The following is a 24,211-nucleotide window of genomic DNA, read 5'->3' as shown; positions in this document are numbered from 1 at the left end:
AGAATGTATAATGGAGTCACTTTGCTGTACAGTAAAAATTAACACAACACTGTAAATTAACTATGCTTTCATTTAAAAACAGCAACAACAAAAGAATCAGCCTTCAGCATTCCTGCTAGGTCAGGAGTCGAAATTCAAGTAAAAACCCAAGGAAAAACGTTCAAAGTCGTGGGGTGAGACCCTTGCTGAGCGCGGGCAGGAATGACACTCCAGGGCCCCCCCACTGGTTTTTACAAACAAGTCCAGGTGGGGTCGGGGGTCACGGAGTCACAGATGGGGCCTTGTGTGTGCTGACGCTTCAGAAACCACGAGTGCCCCGGCAAGTCGAGTCCTACAGAGACCAGGTGCCGGAGGGTTACTCTCCACCAAGTTAAAAGCCAAGAGGATTCATGTGACTTTTCACTTAATAATGAACTAATAAATTCACAAACGCCTCGCCTCTTTCCTGGGACAAACAGTTGGTTCGCCGATGTGCTTGCCTTTCAACTGGTCAGTGAGCTGGTTTGAACAGCACCACGTCCTCTTCGGGGCATCCGTGAACCCCCAGCCAGCTGCTACCCCCCAACCCCCCGGGAGCACTGAGGTCCCACTACGAACGCAGGGGGTCGGGACCCAGCAGCCACGGACTGGCCGCCCGTCCCAGGGCACCAGGGCGTGAAGCCGACACAGCGCCCGGGTGGGAGAAGGGGCTCTTCCCTCCTCAGACCAACCATCTGAAAAATACAAAAACAAGCAGACCAGCGAAACAGTGTTTCTCAGAGAGGCGTAAAAAACTCGTAAGATGCCGTCTCTAAAGCCTAAGGCGCTGCTCTCAGAATCTGGGTCTTAAGCAGGTCGTGTGATCAGCCAGAAACGGACCCACTGAATACCAGCCCCCAAAGATATCCAGGGTCTAATTCCTGGAATCTCTGTTACCTGGTATGACCAAGGGCACTTTGTAGATGCAATGAAGCTAAGGGTCTTGAAATCGGAGGCTTTTCTGGGGCTGTCTTAGGAGACCCTAAGTGTGAAAGTGTCAGTCACTTCAGTCACGCCTGACTCTTTGCGACTCTGTGGACTGTAGCCCGCCAGGCTCCTCTGTCCACGGGATTCTCCGGGCAAGAACACTGGAGTGGGCAGCCATTCCCTCCTCCAGGGGATCGGCTTGATGCACGGATCGAAACCAGGTCTCTCTCATTGCAGGCAGATTTTTTACTGTCTAAGTCACCAGAGAAGCCCAGTAGACCCTAAACATAATCACAAATGTCCTCCTAAGAGGGAGGCAGCGGGAGGTTCTTGACTACAGAAGAGGAGAGCGCAAGAAGACCGCAGAAGCAGAGATCAGAATGAAGTGGCCAGGGAATTCCCTGGTGGCCCAGTGGTCAGCACGCCACACTTTCACTACCCGGGGTCCGGGTTCCATCCCTAGTGGGGGAACTGAGATCCTGCAAGCCCCTCGGTGTGGCCCAAAAATATAGAATGATACAACCATAGCCAAGAAATGTCAACAGCCACCAGAAGCTGGGAGACAAGAAACAATTCTCGGGACTTCCCAGGTGGTCCAAGGGCTACGACTCCACCCTCCCAATGCGGGGGGCCAGGTTCAACCCCTAGTCAGGGAGCCAGATCCCACATTCTGCAACTAAGCCTGGCACAGCCAAAAAAAATTAATATTTTTTAATAAAAGAAAAAGAAATGATTCTCCCTGGAGACTTGAGAAGGAAACAGTCCTGCTGATACCTGGACCTGAGCCCCCATAAGACGCATTTCAGACGTCTGGTCTCCAGATCTATAGGAGAATAAACTGCTGTTGTTTCAGCCAATAAGTTGGTGGTAAGTTTGTGATAGCAGCCAATGTGCCCTGCCAACTAATGAGCCCAACAAACGCTCTGAATGTACAGAAGACAGAGGATGGGCGCTGGCCTCGAGGGGTGCCACGCCGCAGAGGGGACACGGGACAACTAGGGTGTGGTCCGAGCAGGACCCTGGGAACGGACCTGCACCCGGGCCTGGAGGGCCAGGGCCAGGCTGCTTTCCAGCTTTATTTGTTGCTGTTCAGTCACTCAGTCGTGTCCAAGTCTTTGCAACCCCATGGACTGCAGCATGCCAGCCTTCCCTGTCCTTCATCAACTCCCAGGGCTTGCTCAAACTCATGTAAACTGAGTCGGTGATGCCATCCAACCATCTCCTCCTCTGTCGCCCCCTTCTCCTCCTGCCCTCAGTCTTTCTGAGCATCAGGGCCTTTTCCAAGGAGTATCTCTTCCAGGAGACATACGTGCATCTTTGTTGGGCAATGGAACTCTGCCATGGCTCTGAGCCCAGCTGGGCCCAGGGGACACAGTGGGTGGACGCAGGGCTCCTCACCTCGCCTGCCGGATGAACTGGGTGGCCTTCTCGGCGTACTTCTGTGCAAGGGCGCTCAAGTTCACAGGCTGTTCCACGATGCTGAGGTTTTCGTACAGAGGAAGGGCCACGTCAGAGTAGCAGTCCCGATCAAGGCTCCTGTGTGGGAACCACAGACGGTAGAACATTCATTCCCACGACCCGGGTGGCCGTGGAGTCGGACAAAACGCCGTGATGCGACGATGCACATATATACAAAACACCGGGCAGCCTGGCCCCAGATGGCTTCTCCAGCTCCCACTTCCTCTGCGTGTAAAACCAATATAATGCCTCCTTCCACTCCCTTCCAGCAGAAGTGTGCGCTTCTTGGGCAAGCCTGGCCGCTGTGTGAGGCTCCCAACGACTTTTTGGAGCTAGGGTGTTATTATTCCTATTTTGCTGGGAGAGAAACTGAGGTCTAAACAAACTGAGATACTCAAGCAGAGTCCCAGAGCTGATCAGTAGCCTTGACTCTTCCCATTGACCCCACCCTCCCAACTCAGGGAGACGCAGGTGGACTCTCCACCTCCCCGTCATGGCTCCACTGTGACCTGGGCCACTGGGACGCGCAGTTCCCTGGACATTCAGGAGACCTGCCTCGGTCCACGGCCACACAGACCGCAGATCAGCACGCAGGGAGCCTAGAATGTAACAGTGTCTCAATAAATGGCCACTATTACACTAACTACTGCGTTATTAATAAGCCACCTGAGACCACTTGCCCCAAGTGGCTCAGACACCTGCAAACCTTGCAAATAACCGCAGTGCACGCTCCAAACAAGCAGAGCACCCGGCTTGTGCTGCTTTATCACCTGATTACGGTGCAGCGCGTTTTTCTGATAGGAAACGTATTGCATGCTCATTACAGAATATTGGAAAAATACAATGAGAGAGAAAAAAAAAAGAAAACTTCCTAATGGCATAACCGGAGTGAATGAACCATGGTCGCCATTCTGGCGTATCTCCTTTGGGGCTATCAGAGGTGTAAATACAGACGTAGTTCAGATCCGCGTTGATGATTTGTTTCCTGCTTTTTTCACTTACTATTCTATTGTGAGCACTTCCCCATTTCACTGAATACGTTTTTAAAGCATCCTGTTGAGTGCCTGCGCGGCATTCCAACGCGCTGGAAAGCCGGCTTATTGTGGGCTGGGGGTGGGGCGCCCCAGGAGCCCTGTGGGCTTTTCCTCTGAATCCCTCCTTCTGTCCCCCTCGGTCCAGGACTGACGAGGAGGGAGGCCACCTACGTGACACCCGGTAGCACCCCCTCCCCCCATCTGAGCTCGACAGTCCAAGGAAACTGGAAAATTCCAATTAAAAAAGTGCTGTCCCCTCATTTTCACAGAAGGTGTTCTTACCCACCATGCACATAATGCATTTAAAATTTGCACTAAAGGTATGTGACCTTTCTTTGCTGTAGTTACCAGTCCTCCTCGGCCTCTCTCGTCTCCTCTGGATGGACCACACCCCCGGGACTTCCCCTTGCTCTGACGCCCAGAGCCAACACCTTGGCCAGAATTACCTGGATGGTCTATCGCCCCGGGGACACGCCGGGCAGGGGGGGTGGTTGTAGCCAGGGCTGTCAGTGCAGCCCATGTCGTGGCTGTACGGGACCCCAAAGTAGTAGTCAAAGCCTGGAACAGAAGCACCGGGTTAGGCTGAGGGCCTGCGTTCTTACACCCAGAACAGAAATTTAATTTTCCGTGATTTAATTCTGCAGTGTTATGAGTGTGTAATTAAAAGAGGATTTGATGAATATCCCTCGGTAAGTATGCAAAGAAAACATGTTGCTGGCTCCCGGCCCCAAGACTAGATTTGCAAAACATCTTGTGATTAGATTTAACCCGAGGGGGAAGGAAGCGGGAGAATTCCTGGACTCCCATCGTGCCCAGTGCTGTCCTGGACACAGCAGGAAATATCTGGGGCAAATCGACTACCTGCACGACACTTTGAGGGATAAAAGAAGACATTCTGCCCTCAAGAAACTTCCCGTCTGAAGGGGAGACAAGAAATAGAGACTTAGCTTGCAGAGCTGGCTTCCCAGGAAGCCAGCAAGAGGGATCAGAGGAGGAAGGCACCCCAGGATGCTGGTGGAGGGGCGGGGCTGGGGTTGAGATGGGAATCTCAAAATGCTTCTCAAAATAGCTGGCATCTCAGCTGGATGCCAAGGGCTGGCAGGATTGGACTCGGGACGGGGGAGGACGTGAGGGTCAAAGTGAGACCTGAAAACTCCGTGTTGACTTTTTTCTGAGACCCACCAGTCATCCCACGCCTTCTCCAGCACACGCATCAGTGTGACATTTTCACAGAATTTCCCTACCCAGGCCCCCAGTCCCTGCTTCAGCGAACCCCTCAGACAATTTGACCTCTTACCACACGGGACCTCATGGGGGCCAGTGTTCCCCGACACGGGAAGAACTGGGTCAAGGAAAATGCTGATGGCCTCGTGACGAGGGGGCCCCGAGGGGAGACAGAGGGGGGCCAGGACAGGGGCCAGGTGAGAAGCACATGAGAGGAGGGGCAGCCCTGGGGACCCCCGTGGGGACCCCAGACCCCCCCAAGCGGCCCTGTGAACGAGGATGTCCTGACTCAGGAGAGACACTGCCCAGGATCCGGATGGCTTAAACCCAGTGAGTCTTTTCACATAGACACCTGTTTCCCAGGTAACCAGTCCCCCAGGGAATCCTTACCACGGAAGCTGGGGTGGTAAGAGCCATGGTGCCCAAGATGCCACTTCCCTGCAGGAAAACAAAAGAGAGAGGTTTTCAGAGGAGTCCCCGAGGGCCCCCAGCCCCGCTGGGGCGCTGATCACATGCTCAGGTCTCCATTGGCTTTGCCCTTCCCTGAGGACACACACAGAGAGGCTGTACATGCTGTGCCAACGCCCAGCCTGGCTCTCTGGGGAGGAGGAGGAGTCCCCAGGGAGACAAAGCGAGCCAGGATGGGTTACCAGGAGCCCAAAGGACTGAGCAGGCTGAGCTTCTGCCCCCAGTGAGGGTGGAGAGCCCACGGCAGCCCCTCCCCATCACGGTCCGCTCTGCCCCTCGGCGCTGGGGACCTTGCAAAGGACCCGGGGAGCAGGTGCGCCGCCCACATGGCCCCAGAGATGCTGCTCGCCCCGGATTTCATCATCTTCCCCCGGCCAGCAGCAGCCGCCTGCACAGACTGAGGGGCCAGGGACCGCTTCCCGCAGCCCTGCGGCCAGCAGATGGGGAAACTCAGCCGCACCGCACGGCGGCTCCCCGCCCTGTGAGTGTGCTCGCAGGGGGACGCGTGGCAAGCCCAGGACTCGCTGCCCTGCCCGTCCTGCTCTGACGAACCCAGGCGGCGAGAGGATGGAGAAAACGTGCGGTGCGGAGAGCAAAACGGCAGAGTGTGAAGCAGCATCAAGGGCGGAAATAAACAGGCAACCGCAGGAGTCTGGCTCACTACACGCTCTCACGTGGCCTCTGTGAAATGCTTCTGACCCATCTTCTTTAGACAAATGCACGCAGCCCAAAAAAGACCCGCTGCATCTACAGAAAGCGTGTATGGGGGGCTCGAGGAGGCCCTTATTGCAACTGGTCTATAGGTTTGGGGAAAAATATGTAATAAGAAGTTAAGGGAATGGATTAAGCATTAGATGGATTACTTAGATTCAGTATGATGTGGAAACACAGACACGGTACAATTTTAAAATTCTTTCTAAAATGATAGTAAATATGTAAAATTACACCACCAGGAAATGTAAAATAACAGGAAGGGCAGGAAAGCAGGACCGAGTGCTAGGTACACAACTAGGGAAAGACCCTTAACACAGATCAAAGTTAGAAGCAAACAGGGGCTTCCCTGGTGGTCCAGTGGCTAAGACTCCAAGCTCCCAATGCAGGGGGCTCAAGGTCGATCCCTGGTCAGGGAACGAAGATGTCACAGGCCACAGCTAAGAGTCTGCATGCCACAACTAAAGATCTTGCATGCTGCAACTAAGACCCAACACAGCCAAATAAATTTAAAAAAACAAAAAATATAAAGATTATAAGCAAGGAGAGAGTGGTGTCGGTGGACTTGATATTCCTTCAGCAGGCTTTTAATCTCCCCCCTAAGTGTGCTTCTGGGAAACTCATAGTCTCAGCAAGGAGGTGCGCTTCGGCATCTCGCCCAGAAAAACCTAAAAGAAGCTACAGTGCACGGTGAAGAGTTGATCTATAATCGGTTGCCTTCCTGGGGTTGAAAGGCGTGAAGAGGGAGGGGCAAGTGTGATCCAATCCAGCTTGAGAAGAACCCACCCCACCCCACCCCACCCCCCTCGTAGGGTCAGAGAGCCCAGGGACCAACGCCCCTCCCCCGTCCGGGAGTCACGTGGATGCAAGAACAGGCTTGAGAGGATGCTCAGCCCACACTGAGAGCCTCACAGGGATCCGTGCCTCAGGCGTGGAGACAAGGGGCCGAAAGGAGAGCAGGTTGGGACCTGAACGGTCCCGCCTCCTGCGGACTGGGGCTCAACCCCACAAACAATGAAGATCCCCACCCTAGTCTGATGGTCTGAAGCATGTGTCAGGCTCCTTGACCCAGAGCGGGGTTGAGCCGATGCACAGAAACGCCTGCTTCCTGCAGGCCCCAAGGACATCCCCATGGGACCCTCGTTGCCACATCACTGTAGGGAGTGGGGGAGGGTGGCAGGAACCCTGCGGGACCCGCTCTCGGAGAGTTAGGAGAAAAAGCACGGGCGTTAACACGGTATTTATTTTTCTCTTTCTGACTTCACTCGTATGACAGGCTCGAGGGTCCTGTTTACAGAGAAGAAATGGAGAGGCAGAGGTGGAGAGTGGGCTGGTGGACACAGCAGGGAAGGAGGCGGGGGACGACTGAGAAGCCAGCATCGACACACATACACGACCGCGTGTAACAGTGTAACAGCCGGCGGGAGGCTGCTGTGCAGCCCAGGAGCTCAGCTTGGTGTTGTGAGGACCTCGAGGGGCGGCACAGGGGGAGGCTCAAGAGGGAGCGGGTGTATGTGTGATTGTGACTGACCCGAGTCCATGTACAGCAGAGACCGCCACAGCATTGTAAAGCAATGGCCCCCCAATTTAAAAAAAGCACAGGTGGGCTGAGGATGCCCCTGGGGCGCTGGGCTGTCCTGGCCGCTGCAGGAAGGGGCGGGAGGAACTCGTTCTGTACATGGTTTAGGCCACTGTTGTGCTCAGCCGCCAACTCATGTCCGACTCTGCAACCCCGTGGCCTGTAACCCACCAGGCTCCTCTGTCCATGCGATTCTCCAGGCAAGAACACTGGAGTGGGTTCCCCTTTCCTCCTCCATGGGGTCCTCCCGACCCAGGGATCAAACCTCAACCTCCTGTGTCTCCTGCACCGGCAGGTGGATTTTTCACCACTAGCAGCACCTGGGAAGCCCCAGTTTACTGTTAGGTCTGTTCAGTTATTGATACTAAGAGCTGAAAGCATGTGTAGCTTCCACAGCAAGAAATGAACACACAAGTGGACTCAAGCAGAAGAGATGGCTCTGCAGACATGGAGGAAGCAGCCACCACAGGAAGAGCAGGGGGTCGGGGGTCCAGGCGGCGGAGGTCATATTACCAATCATCCCCGTGACGTAGCCAGCCTCCCGCAGCACTTCGGCCAAGGTGGTCTCGTTGAGTGGAAGGCCCCCCACGGACGTGACTGCAAAGTTATGAGTGACCCCGTTGCGGAGGCCCAGCCGGCCGGTGAGCAGGGCCGCCCGGGAGGGTGAGCAGGTGGAGGCCGCCGCGTGGAAGTCCACAAACCTGGGGGAGAGGAGAGTGATGGGCAGGCCCAGACACAGACAGCAACAGCATTCACCTCCCGCTCAGCTCCCAGGCCCCAGTGCTGGGGAGGAGCGCCAAGATATCCAGGTGTGGGGCAGGTAGAGAAAATGACAAACCTAGACAGCGTATTAAAAAGCAGAGACATCACTTTGCCAACAAAGGTCCGTCTAGTCAGAGCTATGGTTTTTCCAGTGGTCATGCATGGATGTGAGAGTTGGACTGTAAAGAAAGCTGAACACCGAAGAATTGATGCTTTTGAACTGTGGTATTGGAGAAGACTCTTGAGAGTCCCTTGGACTGCAAGGAGATCCAACCAGTCCATCCTAAAGGAGATCAGTCCTGGGTGTTCATTAAAAGGACTGATGCTGAAGCTGAAGCTCCAATACTTTGGCCACCTGATGAGAAGAGCTGACTCATCTGAAAAGACCCTGATGCTGGGAAAGATTGAAGGTGGGAGGAGAAGGGGATGACAGAGGATGAGATGGTTGGATGGCATCACCAACTCAATGGACATGAATCTGAGCAAACTCCAGGAGACAGTGGAGGACAAAGGAGCCTGGTGTGCTGCAGTCCATGGGGTCACAAAGAGTGGGACACGACTGAGCAACTGAACAACAGCAACAAAGAAAATGAAGCCCACTGGTATTTTCCTGGTGGTCCAATGGCTAAGATTCCATACTTCCATTGCAAGCAACATGGGTTCAATCCCTGGCTGGAGAACTAAGATTCTACAAGCCTTGCAACGTGACCCCCCCAAAAAAAGAAAATGAAGCCCACAGAGATAACGCGACTAATCCAAGGTCACACAGCTAATTCAAATAGATTTAATCCAACATATTGAATGGACTGCATATCTCTTTTATCTGCAGATTGTATGTTTTGAATTCACCTACTCAGAGTACCTGTAACCCCAAAATCAATGCTCACATCTCTCACACGCCAAGCAAGTGTCCTCCTTGTCACAGGCAATTCAGTGCCATGGGGTTTGCAACTGTTTTCTTTCTGTTGATGATTTTACTGCTTAAAACAATCCCAAGCATGATACTCAATGTCTGGCCAGGGTGTCTAAGCTTGAGAAGGCTGTGATGGGCCTTATGGAGAAAATACGTGCGTCAGACAAGCTTCACTCAGCAATAAGCATGGTGCTGTTGACCTTGAGTTCAATGTCAATGAATCAAATATATATATGTATAGATTAAATAAGTCACCCAGTCATGTCCGACTCTTTGGAATCTCATGGACTGTAGCCTCTATGGAGAGAGAGCCAGGCTCCTCTGTCCGTGGGATTCTCCAGGCAAGAACACTGGAGTGGGTTGCCCCGCCCTTCTTCAGGGTATCTTCCCGACCCAGGGATCAAACCCGGGTCTCCTGCACTGCAGGCAGATTCTTCACCATCCGAGTCACCAGGGAAGCTAAGCCACCAGGGAAGCCCCCTGGTGGCTCAGATAGTAAAGAATCTGCCTGCAGTGCAGGAGACCTGGGATCAATCCCTGGGTCGGGAAGAACTCCTGAGCGAAAGCAGGGTAACCCACTCCAGTATTCTTGCCTGGAGAATCCCATGGACAGAGGAGCCTGCTGGGCTACAGTAAATGGGGTCGCAAAGAGTCGGACACGACTGAGTGGCTTTGATGCATATATTAAATGAGACGTCTTTAAACAGAAACACGCGTAAAACCAGGTTCTGTACTGATCAGGTGATGTAAATGTTGTCTGCCATGTGAGAAGTTAAGTGCCCCAAGGCTGTCTGGATGGACGGGCCGCTATAGGTGCTGTGGCCCACGACCCCAGCTGAGGTCATCGGTGTCTAAACATCATGCGTTCGAGCGAGGCCACCTGGACCTCCCAGCCCAGCCGCCTGCCCGCTGAATGTCCCCCGAGTGGCCTCAGTCAACAGCAGGCGGAAAAGAACTGCCCACTCAAGAGATGCTTGGACGTCTCACCCCCGGCATCATGAGCTACGATCAAGTGGTGGCTGTTCTGAGCTGCTGACTTGGGGACGGCCTGTGACTCCGCAGGTCAGCACCGGAGCAGAGATGGCTGGACAGCGGCCCTCGCCCTCCGGCCCCCAGCCCGCCACCCGGCGCGTGCAGAGTGGGTGATGTCCCCGCCCTCTCTGCTTCTGTGAACACGGTGAGTCTCGCTAAAGAGACCAGGCCTCGGCTCCGGAAGAAGGGGGGAATTCCCGGACACCATCTTTCACGGGGACACACGGCAAAGAAGGAACAGCAGCCCCCGGGGGCAGAGACGTGCCCCGTGAGGCCCCAGCCGCGCCCGACTGAAAGCAGGGGACTGGCCCTGTGGCCCCGCTTTTCAAGCAGACGAGCGATGCCCCCACCTGCCGGAATGAGGGCGGGGGCTCCAACGCCGTGGGGCCCGTGTGTGCCGGGGGCTGTGCCGGATGCAGCCAGGCCCCCGGCTCTGCCCCCACATCCCAGCCAGCACTTCCATCTGGACGCTGCATCCCTTGTGGCTGGAAGAAGCCTCCCTGCCCTCCCTTGATCACTGGGCTCCCAGCCGGTTCCCAGGCAGCAGCTTCTCTCAGAGCATCGCCACTTGCCTGCGGATCGAGGCTGGACCACCACCTGCTCGGGACGCCTGCGGCCGCCGAGAGACAAGGAGTCAAGGTGGGGCGTCCTCTAGACCTTCAGAGGGGCGAGGCCCTGCCAGCTTCTTCACCCCTAGCTTGCAGCCTCCTGAACCGCGAGACAAGGCATTTCTGGTGTTTTAAGCCACTCGGTTTGCGGGGCTTGGTTACCGCGGCTCCTGGCAACGAACACACCACTCTCAGATCCCCGAAGTTCACCCAACAGGATGGGGTCCTGAGCACCTCCCAGCCCCGCCTCCCTGCCACCCCCCACCGCAGGCAGCTCACCGGCCGGTGCCTCCCTCGGCCGGAGCTCAGCCTGCACACCCGGACTCTCTGCACCCTTCCGGGTTCTGACCTAACCTTCAGAGCCTACCACGGTCGCAAAAGCCAGTGAAAGGCGGTCAGTCATGTTCCACTCTCTGGGACCCCATGGACACCAGGCTCCACGTCCGTGGGAGTCTCCAGGCAAGAATACTGGAGTGGGTCGCCACTCCCTTCTCCAGGGGATCTTTCCGACCCAGGGATCGAACCCGCATCTCCTGCACTGGTAGGCAGGTTCTTTTACCATCTGAGCCACCAGGGAAGCCCTTGCCACAGAGGCTCTTATTTCCCAGGAGGATGATCTTGACTTTGACTTCTGGGCTTGTGAAGCTTCCTCGCACCTGAATGCAGACATTCGTCTGACCGCACCTGGGCTCTTACTACCGGGGGTCCCCTGGGGTGTGGACGCCTGCTCCCCACCTCCACTCCCACCCACGCAGGCCTGGGCCCAGCAGAGCCGCACAGACCCCTCCCGAACGGTCGGGCCCACGACCTGAGCACAGCGATTCGGAGCCCAAACCTGGGATTTTCTTCTCTTTTCCTTTTTTTCAAATTCCTTTTCTTAATATAGTTGTGTTCAGATATAGTATTCTCTTTATATATATTTTATTCATTTGCTTTGGGCACTGCTGGGTCTTCACTGCTGCCCCAGCTTTTTCTCTAGTTGCGGCTTCTCACTGGGGTGGCTTCTCTTGCTCTGGAACACAGACTCGAGGCTGCACGGGCTTCAGTCATTTTGGCTCCCGAGCTAGAGAGCTCGCGCTCAGCAGCTGTGGCTCCTGGGCTTAGCTGCTCCGAGGCATGTGGGATCTTCCCAGATCAGGGATCGAACCCATGTCTCCTGCATTGGCACGTGGATTCCTTACCACTGAGCCACCACGGAAGCCCCTCAAACCTGGAATTTTCCAAACCAGAGAGAGAGGAATAGCTCTTTCTTCCCCCCAGTCTCAAGCTACAGTGATATAATCCCACAAGGGCAAGGGCCTCACCACCCGTTGTAACCAGGAGCCTGAAACATTGGCCTAAATGGCCCAGAAGGCCAAAGCAAGGACGAGGTCTCTCCAGAGTCGGGTTCCCGGGCCGCAGCCGCGCCCCTGCTGTGCTGGGGCTGCGGAAGCCCCGGCTGTCACCCCGCGGATGAGCCGGGGGCGGGGCCTGGAGAACAGCAGGTAACGGAAGAAGGCCGGTCACTGCCGCCAGGCTGCACGTGGCTCCGACTCAGAGGCGGGTCATTCCAGCAAGCGCTCCTCAGATGTGACATGTAAGCTGAGACTAGAGTGTAAATACCCAGCCTGTTCTCTGCGTCTGTGAGTCTGTCTCTGTTTTTCAGACAGGGTCATTTGTGCCATACTTTAGACTCCACGTATGTGTGCCTGTGCCAAGTCGCTTCAGTTGTGTCCGGCTCTTCACCTACTGTTCGTTTCTCAGTCACCTTAGACTCTGTGCAATCCCACGGACCATAATCCACTAGGCTCCTCTGCCCATGGAATTTTCCAGGCAAGAATACTGGAGTGGGTAGCCAGTCATTCCCTTCTCCAGGGGGTCTTCCCCACCCAGGAATCAAACCCAGGTCTCCTGCATTGCAGGAAGATTCTTTATCATCTGAGCCACCAGGGAAGCCCAATTTAAAAAAAAATTATTCATTGACTTGACGTGTGTTTGTCTTATACTAAAAAGAACCTCCATTGGGACTTCCCTGGTGGCCCAGTGGTTAAGACTCCAAGCTTCCAATGTAGGGAGCTTCAGTTCAGTCCCTGGTCGGGAAAGTAAGATCCCACATGCCAAAAAAAAAAAACAACACATAGCTGCCATTTATCAAGTGGCTACTACCCTAATCCTATTTTATATATCATCTCAAATCATCAGAATTCCATTTGACAGATAAGGAGGGTAAAGCAGACAGTGTAAGTAACTTTCCCAAGACTATGCAGCTGCATGAACACAGATGCATCTTGCTCTAATCCCTGTTTCATATCAAAGACTGTAGACCCTGGAACCTCCCTCGTGGTCCAGGGGCTAAGACTCTGCACTCCCAGTGAAGGGGGCGTGGGTTCGATTCCTGGTCAGGGAACCAAGATCACACACCGCAACCAAGACCTGGCGCAAATAAATACATAAATAAAAATAACCGTTAAAAAGAAAAGAATAAACAAACAAGGCTGGACGTGGGAGGGAGGCTCCGGAGGGAGGGGCATGTGTGTAACCAACGGCTGATTCATGCTGATGTTTGGCAGAAACCAGCACAACACTGAAAAGCAATTATCCTCCAATTAAAAATGAATAAATTTTTAAAAATTAAAAAAAAAAAGTGTAGATGCCTACACTTGGGAAATGACAGAGCTAGAATTTGCACCCAGGCCTGTCCACACCCCAAACTCCACATTCTTCCCGCGTCCCCTTGCACCCGGGAGAAGCCCAGCAGCAACTGGTCTGGTCCACAGAAGGGATGGTCCTAAAACCACCCAAACACCAGTCACTGGTCTGGGACTCATGTCCGCTGCTGCCCACCCTGAGGGCCTGACTCACAGCCACACACACCACGTGAACGACCCCCGAATGCCCATTTCCCAGCCGACAAGGACAGACAGGAACCAGAGGGTCAGCAAGGTCTGTGTGTCTTTTTCCTGCACACGAATTTCACGGGAAATCAAAATCCAAAGTTTGCCTTGAGGAGTGTGGAGCTGAAGAGCACAGAGATTTCACGTGGGCCACAGAAAAAGTCCTTGTTCGCTAAACCCAGGCTACCCAGGTGGCTCAGTGGTAAAGAATCCGCCTGCAATGCAGGTGACTCAGGTTCAATCCCTGGGTCGGGAAGATCCCCTGGAGAAGGAAATGGCAACCCGCTCCAGTATTCTTGCCTGGAGAATCCCATGGACAGAGGAGCCTGGTGGGCTACAGTCCACAGGGTCGCAAAGAGTCGGACGTGACTGAGTAACGAAGTGCACAAGGAAAGGAAGAGCTTTTTCTCTGCTCTGAGTGAAGACACAGTGAGAAGGTGGCCGTCTACCAGCCGGGAAGAGGGGCCTCACTGGAACTTGACCTAGCTGGCACCTGGCTCTTGGACTTCCTGCCTTCTGGAACCGTGAGAAGTAAATGTCTGTTGTTTAAGCTACCCATTCCGTTCCATTTGTTACAGCAGCCCCAACTGACTGATACACCCAGGCAGCACCCAAAACACTTGTTCTGGTGGATGCCATTGTGCTTGCCTGGTTTACCCACCGACTGTGCTGAGAGTGGTCTCTCCTTGAATACACTCATGCCATCCTCTTGGAATCGCTACAGCACATTCCTGCAGCAAGAGGTCACTCTGTGGGTCTTCCCTGGCAGTCCAGGGGCTAAGGCTCTGAGCTTCCATGCAGGGAGCCAGGTTCCCTCCTGGGTCAGGGAACTAGATCCCACATTTTTTCATCCCCCATTCAGTCCTGTCTGACTCTTTGTGACCCCATGGACCATAGCCCACCAGGCTCCTCTGTCCATGGGATTCTCCAGGCAAGAATACTGGAGTGGGTTGCCATGCCCTCCTCCAGGGGATCTTCCCGACTCACGGAACAAACCCATGTATCCTGCATTGGCAGGCAGATTCTTTACCAGCTGAGCCACCAGGGGAGCTCCCACAGGGCTCACTAGATCCACATGCCACAAGAAGATCTTGGTTGCACGCTGCAACTAAGACCCAGAGCAGCCAAATAAATAAATAAGTGAATATTTATTTTTAAAAAAAGGAACTCTGAGTTCCTCCTCGGACTGTAGGTTCTATGAGGACCGGGCTTCAAGGGATCACTCCAGCCCCAAGCAGAGTGCCTTGAAGTGATGGGGCCGCTCCAGCAAAATGAACAAAACTTGAAGAGTCCCCTGTCATTTGATTAGAAAAAGCACAGTAGTCCATTTTCCACATAATCACTTAAGCGGATGCTTTTAGGGTTCAATTCCTTCCCCACTGAGAGTTAAAGTTCATAGCTTAACTCTCAGCAACAACCTTATGTCCTTTATTTCCAAGTCTTTGGAAAGCCCTGGCTGTACCTCCCCCCCACACAAAAATACCTGCCAACCCCCCACGCAGCCCACCGCGCTGACCTCCAGGTCACCTCCCCCCTCCCCCCCGCCAGCCTCTGTCTCCGTTTGGCAGGGACTAATTAATAAGCAATAAAATGGTCTTGCTTTTTGGAAAGCTTCCTTTGTTTTTTCCCAAATCTTTCTGGGCAGGCTTGGGCCAGTTCACCAACAGGGGTCCTGATTAAAGCCTGAGTCGACATCGCAAAGGGAAGCTAGAAATACAGAGCCAGACGTTACTGCTGCCCGTGAACAGGAAAATCAACGCAAATTAAGACACAGCCAGACAGAAACCAAAGCAACTCGCCTCTGCATCAATTACTCACATTAGAATCGGGGAACGTGAGCGCAGGAAACGCGGCCTCAAAAGCCCGGGAGAGATATAACATCTCGAAGTGAAGCGTGTCCAGCCTTCATTTATAAGGAATTTTAAACAGAGAACGAGCCCTGCTCTTTCAACTCTCCAAATGGCTGTGTGACTAGAATAAAGCTATCTGGACTCCATTCATAATTTAAAGGTTTGGAGGTGGAAACGGGCTCTAACGACCATCTGCGTGCAGAGGGGCCTCTGAGCACAGAGGGGCAGAGGTGGGCGGCGGACCTGGGAAAAGGCAGGAGCAGGACTTCAGTGGCCTTGGTCAGCTCAGCCTCCGCGTTGCTGCTGTTCAGGGAGAAGGATGCTAAGTGGGACCATTGAGCAACCACAGGCAAGCCCTTTGAACCATAAGCAGGGGCTTCCTTGGAGGTCCAGAGGTTGGGGCTTTGTGCTTCTACTTCAGGGGCCACAGGTTCGATCCCTGGTTGGAGAACTAAGATCCTACAAGGGGTACAGTTAAAAAAAAAGAAAAAACTAAAAGGAAATGTGGCAGCAAATAGCCCACTTGGTGTGTTTTGCTGACTCATCCACTCACCCATCCATCCACGCATCCACTTATCCACCCCTCTATCCACCCACCCCCCATCCATCCACCCCTCCATCCATCCACTCACCCGTCCATCCACCCCCCATCCATCCACCCCTCCATCCATCCATTCACCCGTCCATCCACCCCCCATCCATCCACCCCCCATCCATCCACCCCTCCATCCATCCACTCACCCATCCATCCACCCCTCCATCCATCCACCCCTCCATCCATCCATTCACCCGTCCATCCACCCCCCATCCATCCACCCCCCCATCCATCCACCCCTCCATCCATCCACCCCTCCATCCATCCATTCACCCGTCCATCCACCCCCCATCCATCCACCCCTCCATCCATCCACCCCTCCATCCATCCATTCACCCGTCCATCCACCCCCCATCCATCCACCCCTCCATCCATCCACCCCTCCATCCATCCACTCACCCATCCATCCACCCCTCCATCCATCCATTCACCCGTCCATCCACCCCCCATCCATCCACCCCTCCATCCATCCACCCCTCCATCCATCCACTCACCCATCCATCCACCCCTCCATCCATCCATTCACCCGTCCATCCACCCCCCATCCATCCACCCCCCATCCATCCACCCCTCCATCCATCCACCCCTCCATCCATCCATTCACCCGTCCATCCACCCCCCATCCATCCACCCCCCACCCATCCACCCCTCCATCCATCTACCCCTCCATCCATCCATTCACCCGTCCATCCACCCCCCATCCATCCACCCCCCATCCATCCACCCCTCCATCCATCTACCCCTCCATCCATCCACTCACCCGTCCATCCATCCACTCACCCATCCATAAACTCACCCATCCACCAACTCACCCATCCACCCACCCCTCCATCCACCCACCCCCTCATCCATCCATCACTCCTACTCTTATTCTTTTCCAAAAAATGTCCCTGGCAGCTGAGCTTGGTATGATCCTTGGCAAGTCTCCCGTTTCCCTTCCACACTCTCGTAGTGGACACCCACCAGGTACTTGACAACAAGATGGGCACACAATTTATGGCCCTGAATGTGATCTATCTTGGCGAATGTTCCATGTAAGTTTGAGAAAGACGTATGTTTTGCTGTTGTTGGATAACAGCAAAACATACTTTTCTACAGTTGATACAAATAACTTTTCTGAAACTTCAAAAATTAAAGAAAAGATGGCCACACAAGCATCTCAGGGCCTCCTAGATGGAACACTTGTGCCAGCTGCCACCACCACAAGTTGAGCCATCGTGGAAGCACACCCCCTGCCCTCCCAGCCACCAGTGTGGGCCACGCTGGTGAAGTGGAATAGTCCATCCCAAACGCTGTGGGTGACTTCAGGGCTCAGAGCCCTCAAACATCTGAGCGGAGGCCCTGCAGCAGCTGCTCCATCCACAGGTCCTCCATCCAGCCTTCACACTCACTGTGGCAGCCGTCCTAAACCACGAGATTGCCAGCCAGACCCAGCAGAGAGCGGGCTGTGTATCGCCTGGACGGATCCTCAGCACCTGGGACAGGGACGCCGGGGGTGGGGCGGGGGAGGGGCCCGTGTGAATGTTTGCAGAGTGAAGGGGCATCTGTCAGTGCTGGGTCTTGGCTCTGGCTTCTCCCTCCACCGCCACCTTCTTTCCTCCCCTTGCTAGCTGATTCCTACTCATCTTTACGGAACGAACCAGTAAGCTCCAGGGGGAAGTGGCCCTCTGGAGAAGCAGCCTGTCTCTCCTGGGGTCCCACAGCTGTATTCTTCACGCGATTCTCGCTCTGGGCCTTATTGCTCGAAAGGTGAGAAGCCCAGCGCCTTTCTCATTCGTGCCTGTGACGATGTATTAGTGATATGCTAATTCTGTCCCCCAGAATGTCAATCCGATGACATCCAACTCGGGTGATAAGAGCCTCAGGGGTGGGAGATGCTTCTGGAGCTCCTGCTCTTCCTTCTGCACCCTAAAGGCTGCCTTTCCTGTCTTGATTTTCCACCAGACTGTAAAACTCTCTTAAGGGCAGAGCTGGCTGGAGCCTCCCAGTGTGACTCACGGCCAGCCCTTAGTAGAGATTCATTGTTGAACGGCTACAGTTGGGAGACTTAAAAGCAGAACAACTGGCAGCCACTCGCTGCTGGTGCGTAGTTCAGTTCCTCTTCTCTGAGACTGGCTGTCACCAAGATCAGCGTGTTCCTGCACGTCCCCGGCTGCTGCCAAGGATAAAACCCAGTCTTCACCTTGTCTCAGTGGACAGGTAGGCATCACATGATGTTTATGCCTATTTGACGCACTGCCCCAAGGACAAAGGTAAAACCTCCTATCCCGTGATGCTGAGGATTTACAAAGGGAAGACACAATGGGACATCCCAGAGCAAACAGCTCAGAGTTAAAGGTGAAGCTCACAGGAGAGCATTTCTCCCTAAGGAGGGTCCTCCACCCTGAACCTGGATTACTGACTTATAGGGTCAGGGGCGGAGGAGAGAAGGCTGGAAGGGGATGACCGGTGGTCTGGCTGATATAAGTCTCCTTCAGAAAGTCCTTCCTGCCCTCGCTCTCCGGCGTCTATCAGACGTCACTCTCCTGCAGCTTCCAGCACCTCTCCAGGTCCTACAAAATCCCAAAAGCAGCAGAATGGCTGAAAGGTGACAGAGCTCGTGCATTTCTGCAAAAAGTCAATTCTGAAAAGAGAAGTCACACTGGGCTTTGGACTGAACTTGAAACTGTACACCTCAGACTGAGATTTGAACCCACTGGCCGGGGCACGAGCCAAAACTCAGACTGGGGCGTGAACACACCTGGTCTCAGGATTAATGAAGTTCAGGTTCTTGATGTTTTGTGGCAGGAAGAACTCAGTGAGAGGCAAAGGGATCGGTAAGAAGTGGGTTTATTTAGAGAGAAACACTCCACAGACAGAGTGAGGGTCTTCGGAGAAGGTGAGTGTGGCTCCAGGGTATGGGGGCTGTAGGTATTTATAGAGGTGGGTGATTTCACAGGCTAATGAGTGGGAGGAACATGCCAGCTATTTTGGGGAAGGGGTGGGGATTTCCAGGAACTGGGCCACCGCCCACTTGCTGACCTTTTGTGGTTAGCTTTGTAACTATCATGGCACCCGTGGGTGTACCGTTTAGCTCACCGTGTGTTACAGTGAGTATATACTGAGGGGCGAGAGGTAGCGGAGGCAACTCCTCCGCCATCTTGGACCCACTTGGTTCTAATCAGTTGATGTCCTGTCCTCAGCTGTGCCAGTCTTGTAAAGGTTGTGCCTTGATGCCTTCTCTCCTATTTCAAACTGACAGCTCAATTCATTCCTCACCAGGGCCGTTTTTAGAAACAGCCTCAAGCTCCCGGGGGCCTCTGACCTTGCAGGGGTGACCGCTGATCTCAGATTCTAAGTCACCGCCTAGAACTCTCAGAGCAGCAGGAACTTGCCTCAAAATTAAGTTAGGGGCAGAGAAGGCACAAAACAGGGAAGAAGAGAACTCAACTGTGCCTAGTTAATCGATTACACGTTAACTTACAGAAGTAAACATATTTACAAGGTACTGTCACCTAAACCCCTATGGTCCTTGAGCATTATTTACAACAATCAAGATAGGGAAGCAACCTGAGTGTCCACTGATAGACTAAAGGAGATGTGATACATACACACAGTGGAATATTACTCAGCCACAAAAAAGAGTGAAATTTTACCATTTGCAGCTACATGGATATTATACTTAGTAAAGTCAGTCAGACAGAAAGACATAACTACTGTATGATTTCACTTATATGTGGATTGCAAAACAGGAAACAAATGAACCAAGACAACACAATAGAGAACAAACATGCTGTTGCCCCAGGAGGGAGGGAATGAGTGAAACGGGTGAGGGAAAGTGACAGGGACATAGTCCCAGTTTCAAAATAAAGGTACCGTGTGAATAATGCAGCCACTAATTATGTAGCCGGAGAGGGCAATGGCAGCCCACTCCAGTGCTCCTGCCTGGGAAACCAGGAGGAGCCTGGTAGGCTGCAGCCCATGGGGTCGCTAAGAGTCGGACACGACTGAGCGACTTCACTTTCACTTTTCACTTTCCTGCGCTGGAGAAGGAAATGGCAACCCACTCCAGTGTTCTTGCCTGGAGAATCCCAGGGACGGGAGAGCTTGGTGGGCTGCCGTCTATGGGGTCGCACAGAGTCGGACACAACTGAAGCAACTTAGCAGCAGCAGCAGCAATTATGTACCACCTCTGTATGCTGACAGGTGACCACTAAGATGGTATTTGGGTTCGTACAGAAACAGCAAATCACTGCCTTGTGCACCAAGAAATAACAGTCTTGTAGGTGAATTACGAAACCAAGCAGGACCCTGCGGGGCCCTGCCAGGCAGGAACGCTTTCCCACGTCCCCCATTTCTTGTTTGTAGAAAATAGGCTTCACTCAGCCCCTATGACCTTCCCTGAGTTCCGAACGTGTTACTGTTAGGTGCTCAGTCATGTCCGACTCTTTGTGACCCCATGGACTACAGCTCACCAGGTTCCTGTGTCCATGGGATTCTCCAGGGAATAATGCTGGAGTGGGTGTCCATTCCCTTCTCCAGGGGATCTTCCCAACACAGGGATCGAACCCGGGTATCCTGCATTGCAGGCAGATTCTTTACCGTCTGAGCCACCAGGGAAGCCCCTGAATTCCGAAGGTCAGATTCAAATAGCTGCTAATCAGGGAAGTGGGGGAACTGCAAGGACCATAGATTGAAAAAGAAATGAATGGGGGCCTCCCTGGCGGTCACGCGGTTAGGACTCCAGGCTCACACTGGAGGGGCTCCCTCCCCGGCTGGGGAACTAAGAGTCCACAAGCCTCAACGTGAGGCCGAAAAGAAAACCCGAGCAGAAGGCAAGACGACTGAACCACACCTCTCGGCCGCCCCTTCCACCCGCGGCGCACAGGAGTCCTCCACACGAGTCCTCCGCCAGCTTCACACGGAGGGAAACTACCGAGGTTCCCGTCCCCACCCCCTTCCACAGCTGCCTTCCCCCTTCCTGGCAAAGCCGGCCCAGGCCTTGAAGGACACTCTTGGCAAACTCCCTCTCCCACCCAGCCCTTAACGAGAAGGCTCTCAACGGGAGGATGTTGACTCCGCCACTCACCAACTCTGTGCCAGTTATTTGACCTTGAGTCCCTCACCTGTGGAAGAAATGCAGCCTCGGGTGGTGGCAGGAACCGAATAGGGCAATGCCCGGGGCCTGGGGCCTGGCAAGCACTCGACAGGTTAGCTACAATTATGCAGGTCCTGGTCCAGCACGCACGGGCCACGCAGACTCCCTGGGGACTGCCCCTTGGGTCCGCTCTCCTCCACGGTTCTCTCTCAGACTTCCCAACATGCAGAGTAGCCAATTCACATGGACAATTCAAAGGGATACTATTCCTAATAACAAAAACCACAGCTAACATGGCTCCAGCTGTTGTCGCTCTTTAGTTGCTAAGTCCTGTCTGATTCTTTGCGACCCCACGAACTGTAGCCCACCAGGCTCCTCTGGCCGTGGGATTTCCCAGGCAAGAATGCTGGAGTAGGCAGCCATTCCTTTCGCCAGGGGATCTTCCCCATCCAGGGGTTGAACCCGAGTCTCCTGTGTTGGCAGGCAGATTCTTTACCACTGAGCCACCAGCGAAGTCCATGTATTTACATTGTGTGCTGTGCTTAGACACTCAGTCCTGTCTGACTCTTTGCGACCCCATGCACTGCAGCCCGCCAGGCTCCTCTGTCCATGGGGATTCTCCAGGCAGGAACACTGGAGTGGGCTGCCATGCCCTCCTCCAGGGGATCTTCCCCACCCAGGGATCGAACCCAGGTCTCCTGCATTGCAGGCAGATTCTTTACCATCTGAGCCACCATTATATATGTATATATATATGTTCTTTTTTTGGTAAATTTTACTCAAGTATAGTTGATTTACAATGTTCTGTTAATTTCTGCTGTACAACAAAGCAGCTCAGTCATACACATACATTCTTTTTCACATTCTTTTCCATTACGGTTTGTCACAGGATATTGATGGTTCCTTGCGTTCTACAGTAGGATCCTGTTGTTTATCCATTCTATATATACTAGCTTACATGCCCAAACCCCCGTCCTTTTATACATTCTTTTTCAGATTCTTTCCCATTATAGGTTTTTACAAGATACTGAATATAATTCTCTGTGCTACATGGTAGGTCCTTCTCATTTACCTGTTTTTTATACAGTGGTGTGTATCTGCTAATCCCAAACTCCTGATTTATCCCTCTTCACCTTCCCATTTGGTGACCCTATGTTTGTTTTCTATATCTGTGAATCTGTTTCTGTTTGGTAAACAAGTTCATCGGTATCAATTTTTTCAGATTCCACCTGTAAGTGATATCACATGGTATCTGCCTTTCTCTGACTCACTTCACTTAGTATGATCATCTTTGAGTCCCTCCTTGTTGCTGCAAATGGCATTATCTCACTCTTTCACATATCCATTTACTTTTGGCCCCTCAGCCTGTGGGATCTTGGTTCCGTGACCAGGAGTCAAACTCTCGCCCTCTGCAGCGGGAGTGAGGGGTCCTAACCACTGGACCGCCGGGGAGCCCCGATGTCTCATTCTTTCTCATGCAGGCCACCTTGTCTGTAGTGACTGGCTGCCACCATCCTAGGAAACGAGCGCACGAATAAAAGGGAGATAACAGAAGAGAGAGTTTCTCAAGTCCCCCTTGGCCCCTGTTTGGCAATAAGTGTCCTTTCTGAGAGTCACGGTTCCCCACCAGCGGTGAGCAGGCAGGCAGGGAAAAGCCCGCAGTGAATCAACGCTGGCCTCACAGGAAGCACGCTTTCCTGTCAACAAAGTGCAGAGTGAAAAGCTGTCGACACAGGCCCGAGGGCCCTGTCACAAGGCTCCGACCGCGGGAGGAAGGGAGGAGAGCCCCCCCAAGCGCGTTTGCCTTTGGTCCCCGAGAGGCCCTTTCCGCTGGGGCTGAGCAGGCAGGCGGAGACGGGCGGAGACGGGCGGAGACGGGCGGAGACGGCTCACGAGGAGAGCCCGGGGCCTCACAAATCTCGGTTTAAATAATGGGCCACATACTTCCCCACAAACCCACTCAACATGGAAAGCAGAAGTTCTTGAGCATTAGGCAACCCAGTACCCATTGAGGCTCTGGCCAATGCTAGGGATTAACTCTCTCCCCGGGGAGGAAAAAAAAAATCTGACATGAAAAATCTGGGGTGACATTTCAAAGCACCTGGAACTCCTGAAGCCCAATTATTGACGAACAAATATTTACGAATTGTCTACTAGGCGCCAGGCATGGTGCAGGAATGCAAGGGTAGGAGGACAGACAAGGCACTTTTCTTCCTGAAGCCCAGAGCTAGAAGAGTTCTGCAATCTCCTGTGGCTGCCCTGACCGATAACCACAAACCGGGCGGCCTGCAATAAGAGAAACGGATTCTCTCACAATCTGGGAGGCAAGAAGCCTGCAGTCAAGATGGCGGCAGGGTCGAGTCCTCCTGCAGGTCCATCAGGAGAGTCCATCCCAGGCCTCCCCCTGGTTTGCGATGGTTGCCTGGCAACCCTTGAGGGTACATCACCCCATCCTCTGCCTCCATCTTCACATCACCTTCTCTTCTGTGTCCCTCTGTGTCCTCTCCTCTTCCTGTAAGGACACCAGTGGTGGGTTTAGGACCACTCTAAATCAAGTCAGGTATCACAGAGATCTTTAACTAATGACATCTGCAAAGACCCTATTTCCAAATATGGTCACATTCTGAGGCTCTGGGTAGACGTGAATTTGGGGCTGATACTTCTGAACCCAACACAGGTGGTCAGATGGTTAAGCAGTCACCACGGAGAGCAGCAAAGATGACGACAGGGTACCCCTGAGGCAGCCAAGGAAGCCCTCCCGAGGACCTCAGGTGGAACTGGGAACCAGACGGTGAGTGGAAACGAGTGCAACAGGAGCAGAGCGAAGTGGATTGGCCCGTAGAGCTGGACCATAGAGGAGGCTGAGCACCGAGGGACTGATGCTCTCCAACCGTGGGGCTGGAGAAGACCCCTGAGAGTCCCCTGGACTGCAAGGAGATCCAACCAGTCCATCCTAAAGGAAATCAACCCTGAATATTCATTGGAAGGACTGATGCTGAAGCTGAAGCTCAGATACTTTGGCCACCTGATGCGAAGAACTGACTCCTTAGAAAAGACCCTGATGCTGGGAAAGATTGAGGGC

At 53.5% G+C, this 24,211-nt stretch overlaps 1 protein-coding gene across 5 annotated transcripts in view; it reads right to left on the bottom strand.

Annotated features, from left to right (window-relative positions):
• ARSG (arylsulfatase G) overlaps positions 1-24,211 on the bottom strand; it is a 105,025-nt gene that overhangs the window by 27,052 nt on the left and 53,762 nt on the right. For all 5 annotated transcript variants that reach the window (XM_081580821.1, XM_081580819.1, XM_081580823.1 and 2 more), the window contains exons 3-6: positions 7,933-8,120; positions 5,052-5,099; positions 3,884-3,995; positions 2,344-2,481 (exon numbers count right to left, since the gene is read on the bottom strand). In XM_081580821.1, coding sequence (XP_081436947.1) covers positions 2,344-2,481; positions 3,884-3,995; positions 5,052-5,099; positions 7,933-8,120 — 486 coding nt within the window. The remainder of the gene's footprint in view (positions 1-2,343; positions 2,482-3,883; positions 3,996-5,051; positions 5,100-7,932; positions 8,121-24,211) is intronic.

This window comes from Giraffa tippelskirchi, chromosome 3 (genome assembly GCF_054371585.1).
Source record: "Giraffa tippelskirchi isolate mGirTip1 chromosome 3, T2T-mGirTip1v1.2.pri, whole genome shotgun sequence".
NCBI classification, from domain to species: Eukaryota; Metazoa; Chordata; class Mammalia; order Artiodactyla; family Giraffidae; genus Giraffa; species Giraffa tippelskirchi.
The sequence above is the reverse complement of the archived record's forward strand: the minus strand, read 5'-3'. Positions and strand labels throughout refer to the sequence as shown.